Source organism: Ovis aries, chromosome 2 (assembly GCF_016772045.2).
Source record: "Ovis aries strain OAR_USU_Benz2616 breed Rambouillet chromosome 2, ARS-UI_Ramb_v3.0, whole genome shotgun sequence".
NCBI classification, from domain to species: domain Eukaryota; kingdom Metazoa; phylum Chordata; class Mammalia; order Artiodactyla; family Bovidae; genus Ovis; species Ovis aries.
In genome coordinates this window covers 59459253-59476921 of record NC_056055.1, presented here as the reverse complement: position 1 = coordinate 59476921, position 17669 = coordinate 59459253, and the positions used below count along the sequence as shown (strand labels likewise).

At 34.1% G+C, this 17669-nt stretch overlaps 1 protein-coding gene across 4 annotated transcripts in view; it reads left to right on the top strand.

The window, feature by feature from the left end:
- Nucleotides 1-17669, top strand: part of VPS13A (vacuolar protein sorting 13 homolog A) — a 270963-nt gene that overhangs the window by 185247 nt on the left and 68047 nt on the right. For all 4 annotated transcript variants that reach the window (XM_027964486.2, XM_027964487.3, XM_027964488.3 and 1 more), the window contains exons 46-52: nt 3007-3110; nt 5737-6019; nt 7959-8354; nt 8769-8873; nt 8993-9139; nt 13630-13758; nt 14140-14273. In XM_027964486.2, coding sequence (XP_027820287.2) covers nt 3007-3110; nt 5737-6019; nt 7959-8354; nt 8769-8873; nt 8993-9139; nt 13630-13758; nt 14140-14273 — 1298 coding nt within the window. The remainder of the gene's footprint in view (nt 1-3006; nt 3111-5736; nt 6020-7958; nt 8355-8768; nt 8874-8992; nt 9140-13629; nt 13759-14139; nt 14274-17669) is intronic.

Here is a 17669-nt window from a genome sequence, read left to right as displayed (position 1 = left end):
GATTATCTGGGTCGTGAAGATCTTTTTTGTACAGTTCTTCCGTGTATTCTTGCCACCTCTTAATATCTTCTGCTTCTGTTAGGTCCATACCATTTCTGTCCTGTATCGAGCCCATCTTTGCATGAAATGTTCCCTTGGTATCTCTAATTTTCTTGAAGAGATCTCTAGTCTTTCCCATTCTGTTGTTTTCCTCTATTTCTTTGCATTGATTGCTGAAGAAGGCTTCCTTATTTCTTCTTGCTATTCTTTGGAACTCTACATTCAGATGCTTATATCTTTCCTTTTCTCCTTTGCTTTTCGCCTCTCTTCTTTTCACAGCAATTTGTAAGGCCTCCCCAGACAGCCATTTTGCTTTTTTGCATTTCTTTTCCATGGGGATGGTCTTGATCCCTGTCTCCTGTACAGCGTCAGGAAGCTCATTCCATAGTTCATCAGGTACTCTATCAGATCTAGGCCCTTAAATCTGTTTCTCACTTCCACTGTATAATCATAAGGGATTTGATTTAGGTCATACCTGAATGGTCTAGTGGTTTTCCCTACTTTCTTCAATTTAAGTCTGATTTGTCATATTTTTATGTCTAGAAGTTTAATTTGCATTTTTATTTACAATTTCCATGTCTTTTTATATATCTTCCATCTTTCCCCTAACTTTTGAATATATCAAGTATAGTTACATAAGTGTTTTAATATTCTAGTCTAGTAATTTTATCATGAATATCATTTCTGATTTGTTTCATTTTATTTCTATTTTTATGGGTTATTTTTAAATTTTTGTGTGTCTAATAATTTTTTTACTGGATGCCTAAAATTGTAAATTTTACTTTGTCAGGTTCTTTAAATGTCTTTGTATTCCTTTATGTATTCTTGAGCTTAATTCTTTAATACAGTTATATGAGTTAGAAAGTGATCCTCCTAATGCTTGTTTAAAAACGTTTTAGGTGAGGCTCAAGCAGTCTGTAGTTTAGGGCTAATTTTGCCATTCTGAAGGGTAGAACCAATACCCTTTGTACTAAATAAGATTTTACCACTTTGGTTGGTGAGAAAAGGAGTTATGCATGTACAGCAGAGATTGTTCTGCCTCCCCCTTTCAAATGGATCTTTACTGAGCCTTGCTTAGCATACTCATGGGCATATGCCAGACACTGCTGAACTCTTAAAGTCTCAGGAGTCCCTTCTCTACAGCTCTCAACTCTCCATGCAGCTGTCTCCTCTCTCATATAATGTGCTGTTAGATTAAGCCTTATTGGCTTTCCCACATTCTTATATCTCTCTCTTCAACTCAGACTGGGCTCTGTTTGATTTCTTCTCTGCACAGTAATCTAGAATTCTTACCACCTAGTAAAGACAGTAAGATGGGGTGACAGAATGGGGAGATAGTCTTAGGGCTTATTTTAGGATTTTTCTCTTCCTTTCCTTCTTTTTCTTCCTTTTTCCCTTTCCCAACCCTGGGTCTTTCTTTCCTGTGCTCTTTTGTCCACTGTTTAAAAACGATTACTTCCTGTGTATTTTTTAACCTCCCATGTTTTGTTTATTTACTAGTATATTGGGAGGTTATATCTGGCTTGTATTGTTCCATCAGAGTTGAAAACAGAGATTCTTTCTCTTATATTTGACTTACAATAATACATAATGTTAGTATGTCGCTCAGTCATGTCTGACTCTTTGTGACCCCATGGACTGTAACCCAGTGGGCTGCTGTGTCCATCGGATTCTCCAGGCAAAGATACTGGAGTGAGTTGCCATTTCCTCCTTGAGGGGATCTTCCTGACCTGGGGATCGAACCTGGGTTTCCTGCATTGCAAGCAGATTCTTTACTGTCTGAACCACCAGAGAAGCCCCACTATATAAGCATTTTAATTTTGATATATATGTACAGTTTGAAGATGTCAGGCATGAAATTTATTCATACATCACGTTTCATATCTCTGGGAACATCGCCAGTTTGATGTTAAGTTGCTCACTCCTGTCTGACTCTGCAACCTCATGGACTGTAGCCCACGAGGCTCCTCTGTTCATGGGATATCCCAGGCAAGAATACTGGAGTGGGTTGCCATTTCCTCCTCCAGGTAATCTTCCTGTCCCAGGGATTGAATCGGTGTTTCCTGCATTGCAGACAGACTCTTTACCATCTGAGCCGTCAGGGAAGCATTTCACTTACAATGAACTGTATTAAAAGATGACTGTTAGGCTGCTCTTATTATTGTTGATTACTTTTTAATTTTATTAAACAGTAAAATATTAATGTTTAATTTCTTATATGTACTTTCATAGAAATGAAAATATGTTTCTTTTTTCAAATCAGTAAACAGCTTATCTAGAAATAAAATATAATATAGTTAATTGTTTATGTATTTATCAGTTCTTAATTTGCATTCAGCATATTTATGTTTTGATATGATTTTTAAAATAGATTTTAGTAAGATATAGAAATATATAAGAAAATAGTGTTACTAACCAATGTGTCTTTATCTGTCCCAAAGACAAATACAAGTAGAATTTTATCTGATAATGTGTATTAATCAAAATAATGTTAATCATTTACATCACTATTGTATGCAACTCATTGGATGAGTTACTCTTTACATACTTTTTCATTCAATGAGTAGTGTACAACAGTGATGTAAAAAAGTAGACATTTGCCAGACAGTGGCTTTTTTGCACTTTTCTCATATAGGCATCTAAAACTTTGATGTCATATTTTTCTTATTAATTTTTTCTACTGTGTTTGTCTAAAGGAAAAAGTTATTCCTGTATCACTGTCAAGAAGATGTTATCTTATTTTTTTCTAGGATTTTTAAAAGTTTTGATTTTGAAATTCCTTTTTTTAAAACTGTAGAAACTTTCCTTTTTATTAGCATGGATATTTGCATGTTTGAATTGTTTTTCTAATTTATATGAGGAAAATAAATATTGCCTGATAATTCCTTTTTTGGGATATTTAGATGGAATACTTATGTCTTTAGAGTCTTAGATTACTGATACTAAATGTTATTTTTTCTTTCCCAGATTAGAAATCATTTTTCAATACCACTTTCTGTTTATGGAGGAGACACATTATTGGGAACGGCTTCACCTGGAAGTGAATTTAACATACCATTAGCATCTTACCGGTGATTTTGTTTTCTTTATCTTTTTGTTTGCCCTGTGGTCTCTTATAGACAGTTTATGATTTGGCAGTGATATCTATCTTTAAGTTATCAAACTGTGATGAAATTTATCTTATTAATATGTCTTAATTTATTTAAGTTTTGGCACTCTTAAAATTTTTAAAGTAATAATATTTAACTTAATATGCATAACATGTAAATTATCTTTACTTTTCCTAGTAAATACAAATTACATGCTTGCAATATAGCTATCAGAGTCATAGTCATGTAGATTTTTAATAAATTTCTAACTGAACCTGATTGGTGCCTTCTAGATTTTATTACACTATTATAAAGTGATTTTTGCTTTTCAAGTGTTTTATAATTAATTTTTTAGAAATTTCTTTAGACAGTGTGAAATATTTTGTCTTTTTATCTACATGCTCATGCTCAGTTGCTAAACCATGTCCAACTCTTTGCAGCCCCATAGACTGTAGCCCTCTAGGCTTCCCTGTCCATGGAGTTTTCTAGACAAGAATACTGGAATGGGTTGCCATTTCCTTCTCCAGGGGATTTTCCTGATCCGGGGATCAAACCCACATCTCCTGATTGGCAGGTGATTCTTTATCACTGAGCCATCTGGGAAGCTTTTATCTGCCTATCTATCTATTAATTGCTCATTGATAGTATTGTAATGTAAATAGAACTAGACAGTTCATTCTTGAACGCTATATATGACCCTCATGCAGTCAAATACCCACATTCAGTTGTCCCTCAGTATTCAGTTCTTCTCACTCAAAAACCTCTTGCTGATTATCTGTCTCTCATGTTTTCTCTTTATTTCTTAAACTTTTCCTTTAACTTTGCATGTTCTGTAATTCAGCTCTGTCCTTCAGAAAGAAAGTTTTTGAGGAAAATTGTCACCTCTGCAAAATACTCTGCGGCCAGTCTAGGAAGAGTTAAATAGAGTTTCATGTGCTCAGCCTGCAGTGTACAGTTGTTTTTGTTTTTTGGTACCTATAGTTATCTTATAACCAGAAGTTACCTTTTCAATATTACATTTCCCATGTGACTGATATCTCTTTAAGAGGAAAGACTGACTAACTTGCGCATTTTCAGTTTTGCCTTCTCATTGGTAAATAATGGGTCCAATAAATGTCTTGATAAACTGGATGTGAGTGTATTGGCATTAGTTTAATGTAGAGACAATTAAGCTTTTATTTTTAAGTGTTAGAAGTAAGAGTGAAAAAAAAGAATGAAATACAGAGAATGTAGAAGTAAAAAAGGCTAAATCTGTAACTGATTTGACAGGTAACTCTATGGGTCTAAGGAGGGGGTGGTGGTAAAAGAGTTTAATATTATTTTACAGTCCAGAGTGCCAATAGCTGAAAGTTCTTGGAGAAAAAAAAAAAAAGACACACAGAGAGGTAGATGTGGAGGGTTCATAGTTCACTCTAGCAAATTTAAGGCACCATCAGACATCATTACAGAGTATGTATTAGATATGTAAAATTTGGGGGATGGAGCTTAAGCAAATAATGATAGCTAGAGATAATATTGACAGTTGTCACACAGTAAGGGATAGTGTCACAGTCACACTAATTATAGTTTTACAAGTATAAAAACATTTAAGTGTTTACACTTAGGCACACTTTAGACTTAAAAAATTATTAAACCCAAGTACAGTTGCAATGTAAACAAAGAATGTGATATTTAAGTATAAGATTTAATTGTAAGTGAAGTGCAGTCACTCAGTCGTGTCTGACTCTTTGCGACCCCATTGACTGTAGCCTACCAGGCTTCTCCGTCCATGGTATTTTCCAGGCAAGAGTACCGGAGTGGGTTGCTACTTCCTTCTCCAGGGGATCTTTCTGACCCAGGGATTGAACCAAGGTCTCCCACATTGCAGGCAGATACTTTACTCTCTGAGCCACCAGGGAAGCCACTGATCATATGTGACATCTAATACTTTTTATCACTGTCTTCTTGCAGTCACTGCAATAACTTCTGTAATGCTGTCCAACATTTCAGTAAAGTTAAAGAGTTAGTTGCTTAGTCGTGTCCCAACTCTCTGCAACCCCATAGTCTGTAGCCCACCAGGCTCCTTAGTCCATGGGATTCTCCAGGCAAGTATACTGGAGTGGGTTGCTATTTTTTACTCCTGCTCAATAAAGTTAAGTATCTATTGAAAGCCTTCATTTGATTAACCTTGAAAAGCTGGTGATTAATTTTTCGATAGAAATATATTTTTGGTTCATGAACTCAGTCATGGTACATACTTGGGACCACATATCCAGGAAAGCCAACTTCTTTAAGTGTGTAAGTCCCATCTGTAGGTGTGTGTGTTACATATATGACCTGTATGATAATGTATTTTCTGCAAGAAACCAGTTATGAGCTTGTAAACATACTTTTAAGACAGCAGGTTTATAAGAAAAATACTTTCCTTTTGAAAGCCAAATAACTTCATTACTTTACAGAAAGTTAAAATGCAAGTATGCATCTGTATATCTGTCTTACCTATCTCTAAGAATGTGAAAATATAAAAATTTATAACAGTAGTATGGAGAAAGATAACATCACTGTTCTAAAGCTGCAATCAAATAATTTATGTTTTCTTTTAAAGCATATTGTTTAATCTTTTATGTAGATCACTACTTTCTCTGAAGCCAGAAGATACAGACTATCAGATGTGTGAAGGAATTGACTTTGAAGAAATGATAAAACAAGATGGTACTTCTTTCAAGAAGAAATGTAGACCTATAAACCCTTCCAGGAAGCCATTTATCATTAATATAGTCCCAGAAAAAGATAATTTGACATATATGTCAGTGTATTCAGAAGACCATTGGGACTTACCATACATAATACATTTGTGGCCACCTATTCTACTCCGAAATCTTCTTCCTTACAAAATTGCTTATTACATAGAGGTATCCTGGTATTTTTAATGCCTTCTTGTCTTTGATTTTGTAGCTTTAGTTATTTAAAATTATGAGTAATAAAGTAGTGTTTTAAAATTCTAATAAAAATTTTAGAACTGGTGAACAGACAGTATAGATTTTCTTCAAATGAAAATGTTTCAATGATGTTATATAAAAGAAGATTAAAAATTTTTTCCATTGATTTACCTTGGAAATATGGTTACTAAGTTGGATATAATTTATATGTACAACTATGATATGCCATTTAAAAATCATGTGTGAAAGTACTAGATACTCCTGTAGAAAATTTTAGAAAATAGAGATAGATTGTCTGTAATCACATTATCTGAAGGTATCTTCTGATGAAGATATCATTTCAGTTCTAAAATATATTTTTCAATCTTTTCCATACATGTATATTTTATATGTTTTTGAAAGATGGATACTAACTTTTCAAATAAGTATGAGAATTAGTATGAAAATAATAGTACTAGACTTAAAACCTGCTACATTATATTATTCTCATACCTTTAGGTTTCTAAAAGAATTTTATGCTTATAAAAATCCTCTTTCTTTTAAATACTCTTTGTTTTAAGAGATTACATCTGATTCCTTCCTGTTGCTATCATAGGAATCTCGCCATCTTAGGATTTTAAGTAAATATTCCATTTACCATTGCTTGTCATATGTAAGAAAGTAATTCTTCATTGTAATCTATTATTTGTTTTGTTGGAATCTGTTATTAATGATTGGAATTTACTATGTGTTTATATTTTTCTGTCAAACTTTTTTCGGAGTGAGGGAGTTAACACATCTGTGGTTTAAGAATGTCTATTTTCCATATAGTTGGCAATTAAGATAGTAGTTAAGAATTACCTCTTTACTATCAGATAGATTTGAGACTGAATCTTAGCTCTATCTCTTACTAGCCCTGGGTCTTTAGGTGAGGTATATTATCTTTCTAAATCATTAGTCCTATCTTATAAAAGAGTGATGGTAATAAAACTTTCATGACTGGGATATGGGGAAAATCAAATAATGTAGTAAAGGACTGCGCACAGTGCCTGACAGGCATATGGTTTCTACTGGTTTACCTCTCTAGCACCATCAGCACCACTATTCTGTTTTGTGGAACATGTCAGGTATTGATAAACTTAACATTGTTTTTGCCTTAAGTAATTTAAAGTCTTAAGATGAAGAGGTTCCTATGTTATAACAACAGGAGCGAACCAGATTAGAGATGCTAGGAAAACAGGTGAAATTCCCAGATGGGCTGTCTGTTCCATTTTAGTAGAACTTTTAACTTGATGCCTTTAGGGATAACATTCTGTTTGCTAGTTTTCGAAAGAGATGACCAATTTTTAGAAAGATAGTTTACTTGTGGTATGGAGAAGGGCTTAGAGGAGTTAAGAGCAGTTAGGAGACTTTTAAAAGGAGGAGTTACAGTGACATGAACTAAGGTAATGCAGGTGTGGATGGACAGAAATGAACAGTTTTGAGAGTTATGTCAGATGCAGTATAAAAACTTACTGGAAATGGGTTATGAGAGTTTGTTAAAAATCAAGAATGGGAGTTGGTAGGGATTGCTTATTTTGGATTACATACAGTTTTCATTATTTGTACTTTTCACAACTAAAATCACTAGTATTAATAGATAAGATTTATTTTTACTAGTTACAGTGCTTTATAGTCTTCATTATTGCCAGCAGAATTTCTCATTATATTATTTAATTTTATTTTCACAATAGTCCTTTGAAGTAGATCATTTAGGCCTTTTATAGAAGTTTACACAGTTGACAGAATTAGAACTTGAACATAAGCCTTTTGACTTTTTCTGACAGAGGTATTTCAAAAGCATTTTGTATAGCATTCAAAGTCATTTAAGTAGAATATTTTAGCATATTATTCCCAAGCATTAAAAATTGACTATTTTTTTTTTTTATTATAGGGGATTGAACATAGAGTTTTTACTCTCCATGAAGGCCGTTCAGCACAGCTTTGTACTGTACAGTTGGATAAAGCCAGGCTACATTTAAAATTACTTGACTATCTTAATCATGATTGGAAAAGTGAATATCATATAAAACCTAATCAACAAGATATTAGTTTCATCAGTTTTACTTGTGTTACAGAAATAGAAAAGACTGATTTAGATATTGCTGTCCATGTGACTTATAATACTGGGCAGACTGTTATGGCATTTCATAGTCCTTATTGGATGGTTAATAAAACTGGTCGAATGTTACAGTATAAAGCAGATGGAATTCATCGAAAGCATCCACCTAATTATAAAAAGCCAGTTCTCTTTTCATTTCAGCCAAAGCACTTTTTCAATAACAATAAGGTATGTGAAGTTTTTTTTTAAACTTTCATTCTTCTTTAGCTACTTTTCACTCCTTTTTGGTTTGTTTTGAAAAATAAAATATTATGAAACAGGTAGAAATAATATTTGTGAAATATTTGAGGTTAGAAAGATTGGAATTTAGTATTGGAAAAGTTTTAGTGCATTAATAATATAACAGTAGTAGTAGTGTTGTTAGTCGCTCAGTCGTTTCCTACTCTTTGCGACCTCATGGACTGTGGCCCACCAGGGTCCTCTCTCCATGGGGTTCTCCAGGCAAGAATACTGGAGTGGATTGCCATTCTCTTCTCCAGAATATAACATTAGTTTAGGCTAAAAAGCAAAAAAATATATCAACTTAGGTAGGAATTTTTAAAGGTACCTAAATACTAACATATTTGAAATATTTTTTTCTAGGTTCAGCTTATGGTAACTGATAGTGAATTGTCAGATCAATTTTCAATTGATACTGTTGGTAGTCATGGAGCTGTTAAATGTAAAGGCCCAAAAATGGAATATCAAGTGAGTTCATTCTATGCTCATCTGGAGACTTTTGTTTAAGCTCTGTTAAGTAATTGATTTTTATAAGAATGTTATGATAATGAAATAGTTTTTGAAATGTTCCTTTTTTATCCCCATAGGTTGGTGTCACTATAGACCTTAGCAGTTTTAACATTACCAGAATTGTCACATTTACCCCCTTCTTTTTGATTAAAAACAAAAGCAAATATCGTATATCAGTGGCTGAAGAGGGAAATGATAAATGGCTCTCTGTTGATATGGAGCAGGTGGGTAAATGAATTTCAAAAATTCATTTTTAACTCTTTTGACTTTTATTTCTTCTTGAAGTTGGATACCTGAAATCACTGTGTAGTGTTTTATCTGTCCACCCCCACCTCCCAATTTTGTTTCAGTTCCATGAACATTTCGAGTATTTATTTGTACCAGAATAAACCAAATAAATGATTTATTTTAATTATTTAAGCTTGAGTATTGTCATCTAGGAATGCATTGCTTTGTAAAAGAGGTTGACACTAACTAGATGGGGTTAAACATAGCAGTAGAAGATGGGATAATGCAGCATCATTGCAGCAAATTGATGAAGGTAAATTGGTAAATTTATTCTCTTCAGGAAGATTTTAGAAATGCCTTTATAGAGTAGATTAAGCTAATTACTTTAAAACGACAGTAGTGTCTTAGGAATAAAGTTTTGATTCTGCTCTATCTGTAGTTGTTAGGTGTGTGCCTGACGTTAATAGAATATTTTACTTCTGAAGAAATTTTGTTCTAAGTATGTTATGATTATAAGAGAAGTATTTGCTATTTTTATTCATTATGCCTTTTTGTTTTGAAGCTATCCTCTATAATCATTTATTATTCTTGAGTTACATCCTTTAATTTAGCATTTCCTTTTGAGCTGGTTGGCAGTAAATACCATCAGTTTTTGTTTATCCATCATCTTTCCTTTATGATAATTTTTCTTGATAATTCCTGTTTTTTGCAACATGTTGTAGCATTTACTATATTCTGGGTTCCATTTTTGTTGAAAATTCTGCTGTGATTCTGTCATTTCTTTGCAAGTTATCTTTTCCTCTCCTGCCTTCGTGGAGTTCTCTTTGTCTTTGTTCTGCAGTCTTATAGCTATTTGTCTGCATGTGGGTTCTTTTTATATATCCTGCTTGAGATACTTTATTCCTAGATCTATAGATTATTTCATACCGTATGTAAAATTTGCAGTGATTATATTTTTAAATACTGCCATTCTTAAATACTCCTGTTTCTTTCTTCAGGATCTTTAATCAAATTTATTCTAGACCTTTATATTCTCTCTTCCATGTATCTTACTATTTTTTTTTTAACATTTTGTATCTGTATAACTCTTTCCTTTATTTTGGATAAATTCTGCCTATATAGTTTCCATAATTTACACTTTTAGTGTATATATATCATACAGTGTGTGTGTATGTATGCTGTTTGAACCTTCAACTGAGCTTTTTATTTGAATAATTATATTTCTCATTTTTAGAAGTTGTATCTTTTTTCATGTTTACCTGTTCATTCATTTTTTTCAACAAACATTTATTGTGTACTCTTGCATTTCAATGGGAGTAATTAGTAAAATACATCGTATATTTAAAGCTGACAAGTCTAATTAAGACATAAGAGGTATGAACATTTGACAAAATGTACTCCAGTATTCTTATTCCATGGACAGAGGAGTCTGGCGCACTTTTTGGAAGCTCAGCTGCCAGGTACAGAAACAACTGATTCAGTTCAGTTCAGTTCAGTCACTCAGTTGGAAAGCATCAAATGAACACCCAGGACTATACATGACCACTGGAAAACCATAGCCTTGACTAGATGGAGATGTCTCGTAATCCAAAGAGTACCCCATGGCTGCAATCACCATCTGCAGTGATTTCTAAAAGTCAGCCAACTGATTTTTGAATGATTTTGATCTTAGCATGTTGAGGCTGATTAAGACAACAAGTCAAAGTAAAAGTGACAGTCAGGACTTTAATGACTTACTGCAGTAGTATAAGTAAGAGGCTAAAAGTTAGAATCAATGAGTAGTGTCATTGTTAAACAAAAAGCTGGTACTGTTTTATGGATCTGATAAAAAGAGTGGAATAATTACCAAGTCAGAATAGAACTTTTAGAGATCTTGCCCTGAGGAATCTAGCCCCAGAGGGAATTTTAGGTACTTTTGACTCTTGAGAATGAAAACTGCATGGGGAGAGGGCTGCTTTGCGGCTCTCAGCAAAATCACCAACTCCTTTTGTCATGTCCATCAAGTCAGTGATGCCATTCAACCATCTCATCACTTTTCTAATGAGTCAGCACATCAGGTGTATTTCAGCTTGCATCAGTCCTTCCAATGAATATTCTGATTTTGGACTAGTTTTGATCAGTTAGTTTTGTATCTAGGTTTTGATTCAAGTGTCATGGCTGCAGTCAACTGCAGTGATTTTGGAGAAATTGCTGGACCCCTCAGCAATGTGGATATCTGGGGAAAGAGCAGTAAAGACAAAAGATTACCCAGGGTCAATAATCTAAAGTAAGAGAATATTTGGCATGGGGATAGCAAAAGAGGCCAGTATTATTGGAGAGGGAAAAGTAGAAGAGAACAAGACTTAACCAATGATAAAAAGTAATTCTGTAGAACTTTGAGACCCATTACAAGGATTTTAACTTTTGCTCTGAGTGAAATGGAGAGGGCTGTTGGAGGGTTTGAACAGTGATTAAACACAGTAGGCTCTCAGCAAATATTTGTTGAATGAATATATGAATACTTTTGGCAAATGTTTCATGTGTCCTCATTTGAGTCTGTGGATTCTTAGTTTGTTGGATGTAGTGCATGTGTGCATGCTAAGGTGTTTGATTCAGTCATGTCCAACTCTTTGCAAACCTATGGACTGTAGCCTGCCAGGCTCCTCTGTATATGGGATTCTCCAGGCAAGAATACTGGAGTGGGTTGCCATGCCCTCCTCCGGGGGATCTTCCTGACCCAGGGATCCCACCTGTGTCTCTTACATCTACTGCCTTGGCAGGCAAGTTCTTTACCACTAGTACCACATAGAACTCTCCGTATATCTAGATGCTAAGATTATAATTCCAGCTTTGTTTTACTGTATGTATTTTTTAGGTATATCTTTTTCCATACTTTCATTTACAGTAGTTTTATGTCTTGATTTATATGTCAGTTGCAGATAAGATTATTAGCTCTTCTGTTTTTAAAAACCTAATCTATAGCATCTATCTTCTAATAGTTTCTGTTTACGGTAATTGCAATTATAAACACATAACAGGTTATTATTTTTTACTTTCTCTTTTGTCAATTTCAGCTTTTCTTAAGATAAATTTCTATTCTAGTTTAAATTCTTCGCATTTTAATTTTGGCTTACAGTAGTCAACTTTAACATGCAATTTATGGTTATTAGCTATGTTGATAAACATATATATATATATAAAATTTTTTTTCCCACTGCAAAAGACAAGTACTTTGGTACTTTCTCTAGTCTCAGGAGGTCGAGCAGGAAACTCTTTCAAAAGGTATAGCATATATTACTAAACATAAAACATACATTTTAAAGCCAAGTCTACCAGGAAGTAGCAAGGCTTGGGGGTGTTCAAAGAGCACATAATTTTTAGTCTTGTTAGTTCCTCCTGGGAAATATGCTTGGCTTAGTATTGTTACTGTTTTGAGTTTCCCAGTAAGTTTCCCAGATGACTTTCCCAGATAAGTGTTGCAAGAAGCCCTGAATGGGAACTTTCTCAGCCTCTTACAGCCTTAGTTCCATTAATTACTTTTTATGACTGAATAAAACTGACTTTAACAAGCTAAGGCACTTGGCACTAACATCAAGGTTCTGCTACATTGCCCTCAGGTCATATGATGAGGATCTCATACATCTCATTGAGTTATGTGGTTATCAGCCTGGTCAGAGCCTATCACTCTAAGACTTGGTTTACATAATAGTTTACAGACAAGGCTGGTTCTCCATTTCCTGTTCTTTTAGCTCTTTTGTTTCCAGCTACTGTTGTCATCTTTGTAGGTGCATTAACTCCTCCTATTCTGTTAGTTTGGCTTCCAGATCACTGATATCCAGGTTATTTCTTAAGATTTTGAGCCCGTTTTTTACTCTGAACTTTAAGACTTTAGATACTTCTCTTGATTTTTGTTTTTGTTTTATCCTTATTTGACTTCCAAGACTCTGGATTTAGTATTTGTCCTGACTCAACATTTGTGTATACTTTGACTATTGCTTAAATTACTGGTACCCACAGCCCAATTGTGATTTTTTCATAATAGAACATTCCCCTATTTTATTTATTTATTTATTTTTTTTAATGGTTGAATTTTTATGTTCATTTATTTTTTTTTCTGACTTTTTTTTTTTTTTTAAATTTTAAAATCTTTAATTCTTACATGCGTTCCCAAACATGACATTCCCCTATTTTAAACTGATCACTTTGGCTCAGTTTACTTTTCAGTCCGACTCTAGCTCTGGACCACATTAACATCTCTTCACAGCACTCTAATTATTTCAGCTCTTCAACTTACTACCCATTACTGTTTGTGTTCAAAGTGCCCACAAGTGGTGCCCCATCTCAAAATCAACAGTTTATAGCTAAGCAATACAGTAACCAAAGTAGTGTTGACAGAGGTTTATTTAAAACTATTTTAAGTCTACTCTGATGGGTTTATTAAAATGATAAAGGGTCTTCATGGTGAAATCATTTAAAAAAAAATAAGTATGTGTAATATGTGTTTTAGTGTGTCCCCTTTTGGCCTGAGGATGCTTCTAATAAACTTCTTATTCAAGTTGAAAAAAGTGAAAGCCCTCCCCAAAAGATACATTTTAATAAGGAAGAAAGTTGTATTTTACTGCGTCTAGACAATGAGGTAAGTGATTTTTGTGTGTATGTGATTAGAGAAGCTAATATATACTTACTCTTTTTAATAGTGATTTTTGTTTGTTTTACCAAAAATGAACAAACACTTCTCTTTGCAAAGGAAAAAAGATCTAAAAGGACACAAGAGACATAAACAATTTAATTGTTGCGTAGGAAGTTATAGTGCCTGGAGTAAACCACATCTTGAATTTGACCCATCTATCTATGATAACTGAGAGTCATGGTTTTTTCTAAATCATAAAAACAAATGTATTAGCTATAGTTTTAAGAACAGTTTTATTATTAAGAATAGTTTTATTATTAAATGTTACTGGTTAATGTTCTTTGGAAATGATCACATTAGAGAATATTTTCTTTTCCTTTTTTCTAGCTTGGCGGTATTATAGCAGAAGTTAATTTGGCTGAGCATTCTACAGTTATTACATTTTCAGATTATCGTGATGGAGCCGCTACGTTTCTGTTAATAAATCACACCAAGAATGACATTGTTCAGTATAAGCAAAGGTAAGAGGATTATTACAGATACAGTATCCTCCAATTTTAGCAGAGTCTAAGTGATAAGACTTTTTGATAATTTCATAAGAGTATGAAAGCCAATAATGGCATTATGGCCATGTAAAACAATGTTCTCGTTAAAAAAAAATGTGTACTGAAATATATAGGTTTAAAACTGACCTGATATCTGTAATTTACTTTTTGAAAAGTTTTAATGTAATTGACATAAAACATGAATTTCAGTTGTCCAACCTAATGATTAAATGTTTGTATATATATTGTAAAATCATCACAACTATAAGTCTAGTTAACATTCGTCACTGTATATCGAGAGGTTTTTTTTTTTGTGATGAGAACTTTCAGGATTTACTCTCTTAGCAACTTTTGCATATAAAATAGAGTAGTAGTAACTATAGTCATCATGTTGTACCTCACATCCCCATGACTAATTTTAGAAATGTAAGTTAGTAGCTTTTGACCCCCTTTACTCATTTCATCTGTCCCTGCCCCTGCCTGTAGCTTCTACCAATCTGTTCTCTATGTGTTTGATTCTTTTGGTGGTTTTCTTTTTTTCTTGCTTTTTTAGATTTCACATTTAACTGAGATAATATGGTGTTTGTCTTTCTCTCACTGGCTTATTTCACTTAGCATAATGCCATTAAAGTCCATCCATGTTGTTTCAGATGGCAAGATTTCCTTCTTTTCTATGGCTGAATACTGTTTAATTCTATGTGTATAGAATGAAATATGTGTGTATGTGTGTATACATATTTATATACATGCCCTTTTTTTTCATTCATTCATCAGTGGACACTTAGGTTGTTTCCTTGTCTTGGTGATTATATGTAATACTGCAGTAAGTACGCATATTTGTTTTGAATTAGTGTTTTCATTTCCTTTGAATAGATATCCGGTTGCTAGATCACATGTTCTGCTTTTAGTTTTTTGACAAGCCTCCATACTGTTTTCCGTAGTGGCTGCACCAGTTTACATTACCATTGACAATACACAATACCTTTTTCCCCAAATCCTCACCAACATTTGTTTTTTTTCTTATCTTTTTGATGATAACGATTCTAATAGTGTGGGATGATATCTCATTGTGGTTTTGATTTGCATTTCCTTGATGATTAGTGATATAATTTACTTTTAAATACTTCAAAAAAAAAGAACTGAAGCAACTATGGCAAAAGCTTGATCAGTGCAGAATTTGGTGAGGAAATTGTCAGAGTCTATATCATAAGCATTTTGTCTAGTTTTGAAATTTTTTTATTTTTAATGAACATAGTGTAAATATTGATTTTTCAGATTCTTTTTTCAAACAGTAGATAACATTTTTCTTGCTGAGGCATATGGGAAAGTACCACTACGTTTTTAAGCTTTGCTAAAGACCATGTTTATATATTTATTTCAGGGTTACTCATAACATCATTTGTTTCAATATAATGTGATATCATATCCTCCTAGTACCACTACAGTTTACATAACCTTTTCCTCTATGGGTCCCAGGTTGTCTTGAATTTATTTTGTCTATTTTTTTAGTTTGTTTTCATGTCACTTACCAGTGGGCCCATGTTTATCAGTGCATTTCTGCTTTTTTTCCCCCTGCTAACTGTACAATTCTAATCATTGACTAAAATAAAATAGGCGTTGATTGAGTGAGAACCCCAGGTTGATCTAGCATATACCTGGAACTCCTCCTTGCCCATCAGTTCTCTCATTTGTGGAATATGTTGAGAGAGAGGAGAGCTTGTTTTCTATGATTATCCATATTAAAAAAATAGTAAATTGTTTGATCAAAACTGTCAAAAGCAAGTAGAAATGGCTTTCACTTATTTGCCCTTCAGTTCATTTACTTCAGCTACCCTTTCTCGAATTTTCACAAAATTAAGACCTCCAGAAAATGATTTGAATGACTTATTTTCTCAATTCTCTCAAACATATTACATAACTGGTAACATTCTAAGATACATAGGAGCCAAGTTGATTCTTTATATACTGTGGATAATATAGGGCTGCTGCTGCTGTTGCTTCAGTCATGTCTGACTCTGTGCAACTCCATAGATGGCAGCCCACCAGGCTCCCCCATCCCTGGGATTCTCCAGGCAAGAACACTGGAGTGGGTTGCCATTTCCTTCTCCGATGCATGAAAGTGAAAAGTGAAAGTGAAGTCACTCAGTCGTGTCCGACTCTTAGCGACCTCATGGACTGCAGCCTACGAGGCTCCTCCGTCCATGGGATTTTCCAAGCAAGAGTACTGGAGTGGGTTGCCTTGGCCTTCTCCGATAATATAGGGCATCATAGCTTAATTCTCTGACATCTGGTTGAGCCTGGCTAATGTTGAACAAGAGACTTTATTAGTCCTTTCTTTGGGCTTGACTTTGCACTCTTATTTATAGTCCATTTCAGATATGAAATGTTTAAAAATTTTACCTCCTGCATTGTTGCAATTATAAAAGTAAGGGATGTAAGAGAAACTAAAATGTGATCCTGTGTAGAAATTCTGAAACTGCAAAATTAGTCATAAAGGGAGTTTATAAAATTAACAATGTGCAAGAATGAACATGGGATTTAGATTTATAATTATTTAAAGAAGTGAAGTGAGGTTAAAGTTGCTCAGTTGTGTCTGACTCTTTGCAACCCCATTGACTATACAGTCCATGGAATTCTTCAGGCCAGAATACTGGAGTGGGTAGCTGTTCCCTTCTTCAGGGGATCTTCCCAACTGAGGGATTGAACCCAGATCTTCTGCATTGCAGGTGGATTCTTTACCAGCTGAGCCACAAGGGAAGCCCAGTTATTTGAAGAACTTCTTAAATCGAGAGCATGGAATTTTGGTTTAAAAGAGGATTGAATCCAGATCCCCAAATCTTTACTCCAGTGTAGCCTTCTATTGAGTTTCATGCTACCACCTTTTCCTAAATACTGTATCACATAAGAAGCTAACGTGATTCAAAGCTGACTTCATCTTTTGAACTGCAAAATCTCTTTGTCCTCCATATCCTTATCCCAGTAAATGACACTGTCATTCACCCTTGTGATTCTAGATTTCTCCTGCTTCACCATGCCATCCAGTTAAACTCTTATTTAAAAAAAAAAAAATTTCTCTTCTTGTCTACTCTCTTTTGTCTTTTCCGATAGCTACTCTCTCCAACATTTATTTCTTGAGTAGATTTTAAGTCTGATACTCTAGTCTTATCTCTACTAAATCCTCCAGAGGTAGGTTTCTAAAAATACTAAATAGGGGCATCCCAGGTGACTCAGTGGTTAAGAATCTGCCTGCCAGTGCAAGAGATGTGATTCAATCCCTGGGTCCAGAATATCCCCTGGAGTAGGAAATTCCAACCCACTCCAGTATTCTTGCTTAGAAAATTCCATGGACAGACTGGGGGGCTGCAGTCCATA